This window comes from Cyprinodon variegatus, unplaced genomic scaffold, assembly GCF_000732505.1.
Source record: "Cyprinodon variegatus isolate N-32 unplaced genomic scaffold, C_variegatus-1.0 Scaffold902, whole genome shotgun sequence".
Lineage (NCBI taxonomy): Eukaryota > Metazoa > Chordata > Actinopteri > Cyprinodontiformes > Cyprinodontidae > Cyprinodon > Cyprinodon variegatus.
In genome coordinates this window covers 142,861-144,535 of record NW_015151355.1, presented here as the reverse complement: position 1 = coordinate 144,535, position 1,675 = coordinate 142,861, and the positions used below count along the sequence as shown (strand labels likewise).

Below are 1,675 nucleotides of genomic sequence, written 5' to 3'. Positions count from 1 at the left end.
ATATATATATATATATATATATATATATATATATATATATATATATATGTTTTTTTTCTACCAGCTGAAGGCCTTTTTTAAGAGTCTCTATACTCCAGTTAACGATTAATCGATTACTAAATTAGTTGGTGATGATTTCCATCCTCGATTCATCAAGATTAGGTGTTTCAGCTCTAATATATACATATAGACATTGAGGTTACTGTAATCTATGTTTAATTATTTATTCCGCAGATGGAGTAATTCTTGTTTCTATTTTAAATAAATTTGGGATTTAAAAGTTAGTTTAGAGTCTATTAGGATGTCGAGGTATTTGAATTCTGACACTACTTTTATTTCTTCCTCTGTCACATAAATATCTTCCACATGATTTGCACTCTTGGGTTTAGAAAAGTACATTGAAACAGTTTTATTTACAGTAAGTTTTAAGCAGGATTGATTCATCCAATCAGAGACATGGACCTTAGACTGTTAGTTTTTCAGCAGCCTGTTTGGTGTTTTTACCATGAGTATAAATGACAGTATCGTCTGCATATATCTGGATACAAACATCTGAACAAACTGAGGGCAGGTTGTTTATATAAGGAGAAAAAAGCAGAGGATCCAGGATAGAACCTTGAGGTCAAACAGCGATGATCATTTAAACATTTTTCTTTTTTCGGAATCAGAATCTACCAAGTCCTGTTGGAAGATGTAATTACTTTCTAGCTAAATCTTTCAGTGTGAAATGTTCTAATCTTCTTTAGGTGGCTGCAATGACTTTGGTCTCTATACAGTTATTTCTTTAACCATATTTTGTCTCACTATAATACTTACAATCAATCTTTTTCGACACTAGCTTGTAGGGAAACTTGTCTCCGAGTATCTGGATGACCTGAAGGATGGAAACGAAAATCAGATCTATGAACTGTACATTTGAAGCACAGCTCATACATTTAGAGCTTCATGTAGCAAACTGTGTGAAACGAACCAAATGTGATTCATACACTTTACGAAACAAAAACAAATGATAAAGTCTAACTCCTACTTCTTCTAGTTTCTTTGCGTTTCCAGTTACAAAGACCACAGATCTTCCTGCAGGGACAGCCATGGCGGAACCTAAAAGCCCGGACAGTGAGCGCTCCTCTTTTAACCAATGAAATCACGCTCCTCAACTCACAGCGAATCAGCAAGCAGAACACATCCCCGCCTACTAGGAGCTAGCCAATCACCGAGAGGTACTGCCAGAAATGTTGTCCGGGTAGAAAACTGAGCCCTGGGTGCCATGCGGAGAGGAAAAACAGTCCTGGGAGATATTTGTGAAAACGGGCCCACATCGCAGAGGACAGGATGAGCCTTTTACCTCGCACTGCTGAGGAGTTCAGCTCTGCAGAGTACTGGGAGAGGTTCTTCAAGAAGCGAGGAGAGAGGGCGTTTGAGTGGTACGGAGATTATAACAAACTCTGTGGGGTGCTCCATAAATATATCAAAGTGCAGGATAAGGTAGGAGAAAATGAGTCCTGTTCTATTTTAAAGGAAAAGTCCGCTCATTTTCAGGATTCAAACTTCTAAAAGTACTTTAAATATGAAATTATTACATCCTGTTCATTAAGTTATAAGCGCTTTTAATGAACAGTCATTTTCATTTGAATGTGCTTTACTGGAGGCATCCATGTTTGTCAAAGAACACTACTGC

General features: G+C 37.3%; 2 protein-coding genes across 2 annotated transcripts in view; one reads left to right on the top strand and one right to left on the bottom strand.

The window, feature by feature from the left end:
• Positions 1-1,117, bottom strand: part of itpa (inosine triphosphatase) — a 5,833-nt gene extending 4,716 nt beyond the window's left edge. The window contains exons 1-2 of the mRNA XM_015397987.1: positions 1,028-1,117; positions 817-874 (exon numbers count right to left, since the gene is read on the bottom strand). Coding sequence (XP_015253473.1) covers positions 817-874; positions 1,028-1,090 — 121 coding nt within the window. The 5' untranslated portion in view covers positions 1,091-1,117. The remainder of the gene's footprint in view (positions 1-816; positions 875-1,027) is intronic.
• Positions 1,118-1,240: 123 nt separating this feature from the next.
• mettl13 (methyltransferase like 13) overlaps positions 1,241-1,675 on the top strand; it is a 12,475-nt gene continuing 12,040 nt past the window's right edge. Inside the window, exon 1 of the mRNA XM_015397980.1 lies at positions 1,241-1,482. Within this exon, the coding sequence (XP_015253466.1) occupies positions 1,330-1,482 (153 nt within the window). The 5' untranslated portion in view covers positions 1,241-1,329. The remainder of the gene's footprint in view (positions 1,483-1,675) is intronic.